Source organism: Aplysia californica, unplaced genomic scaffold (genome assembly GCF_000002075.1).
Source record: "Aplysia californica isolate F4 #8 unplaced genomic scaffold, AplCal3.0 scaffold00059, whole genome shotgun sequence".
NCBI classification, from domain to species: Eukaryota; Metazoa; Mollusca; class Gastropoda; order Aplysiida; family Aplysiidae; genus Aplysia; species Aplysia californica.
This window is the reverse complement of record NW_004797329.1, coordinates 455,861-457,639: the sequence shown is the minus strand read 5'-3', so window position 1 is coordinate 457,639 and position 1,779 is coordinate 455,861. Positions and strand designations below refer to the sequence as shown.

The window sequence follows — 1,779 nt, the reverse complement described above, 5'->3', positions numbered from 1 at the left end:
CATATATATATATATACGTATATATATATACACGTTTTTATCTTTACATATAATGAGTATTGTGTTGTTGCTTCAGTTTTCATCCCCAATGTGTTTCAATAGTACCATATTTTTGTGAGTTGTATGTGCGTTATTTTTGCTTTAAGTATGTTGTCTTATATTATGCACCTTTCTTTCAAGCACATGCTTTATTTTGATGGATTGCTTACGGTGTAATCACAACTTTGTTAACAGTACCTACCTCTGACTCCTGTCTCTCAGTCTGTCTGTTTGTCTGTCTGAATGGCTCTGTTTGTTCTTTTATCAGTATGTTTACATCTCTCTCCATTTATCCATCCATACACACACGCACACACACACACACACACACACACACACACACACACACACACGCACACACACACACACACTGGTGTTGTTTTGTGAGTAAGGACATTATAGACCGTCATGTTTACCTCTTCGTGCTTCAGGTTCGATTGGATGACGCTGGTCAATACGAGTGCCAGATCAGTTCCAAAGACAGAGATCTTCGTCGATACGTTCAACTCTCAGTGAAACGTGAGTGGAATTGTTTTTCTTATTATTATTTTGGGTTTTATATTATAGGGAATGTATTGGGGGGGGGGGGGGGGTTTGGTTTTTTCTTTTTTTTTTTTTTTGGTTTTATATTATAGGGGATGTTTTGGGGGGGGGGGGGGGTTGTTTGGTTTCTGTTGTCTTTTCCCTGGAGAGAGCTTTTAGGGGGAGGGGGGGGCTTTTTATTCGTGTGTTTGTTTGTTTGTTTTTCATTTCGATTCTTTTGCTGTTTTTGTTGCTGTGTTTCGTTTGATGGATGGAGCTGTTGCTTGTGTTGTCTCCATGTTCATTTTCTGTTTGTTATTTTTTCGTGAATGAGAGTGCATTCCTATCGTATCACTTTCATCAGTTGCCTTAGTGATTAAGTAAAAGCTGCAGGAATATTCTCTTTAGTTGTTGTTACATTTTATTTTTAAACAAAAGTCCTGACATTTTCTGAAAATCGATGAGTCAACAAAGTAAATTATACATTTACTCCCAAGATAGGCTTTAGTACACCGAGGTCTCACGATATCTTATTGAAGTTTATTTTCGTTTCTTGAACAGTTACACATTTGAAACTTGTAACCAATACGAAAGCTGATATCTATCAAACATCGATGGTAATTTGAAACGTAAGAAAGGAGGAGAAGACGACGACGAGCCATGTTAAAGAAAGGACGAAAGCGCTGACGTGATCATTTTCTCATAAAATGAGATGGCAACATTGTGATCAATTTGTTTGCCGGCAGGTTCCCCCTCTCGCAATCTCCGTCCGCCTGATGTTTTGTTTCGTTTTAATTCAAAAAGGCGAAAATCTTGACACGTTTGATTTGTATTTCTTATTACGGAGTAGTAGCTCTCCCTTAGCCTTTTTTTCCCTGAGCTGCCTCAGCTATACCCCCCCAAAAAAATTATTATTACCACGAAATAACAAGCGCAGAAGATTGGCAAAACCAAGTTGTCAAAGCATTTAAAGTTTTCCGTCGCTCCTAAAAATGATTCAATTATATTTTCGACCTTTCTGTCTAAACGGCAACGGGCTTATTTCGTAGTAAAATAATGCGGGGTTTTATCGGATACATTGATGTGTCAGTTGTAAAGAAGTTAATTGACATTTTCTCCATATTGATTCTCCTTCAACGTCTTTGGCAAAAGAGATGAAAGGGATTGTTCGAATTTCGACATAAAAATATATGACCTGTCCCTCGACCCATGCATATA

General features: G+C 37.8%; 1 protein-coding gene across 10 annotated transcripts in view; it reads left to right on the top strand.

The window, feature by feature from the left end:
* Positions 1 to 1,779, top strand: part of LOC101856787 (fibroblast growth factor receptor 4) — a 263,607-nt gene that overhangs the window by 239,179 nt on the left and 22,649 nt on the right. For all 10 annotated transcript variants that reach the window (XM_035968427.1, XM_035968429.1, XM_035968428.1 and 7 more), the window contains one exon: positions 471 to 558. In XM_035968427.1, coding sequence (XP_035824320.1) covers positions 471 to 558 — 88 coding nt within the window. The remainder of the gene's footprint in view (positions 1 to 470; positions 559 to 1,779) is intronic.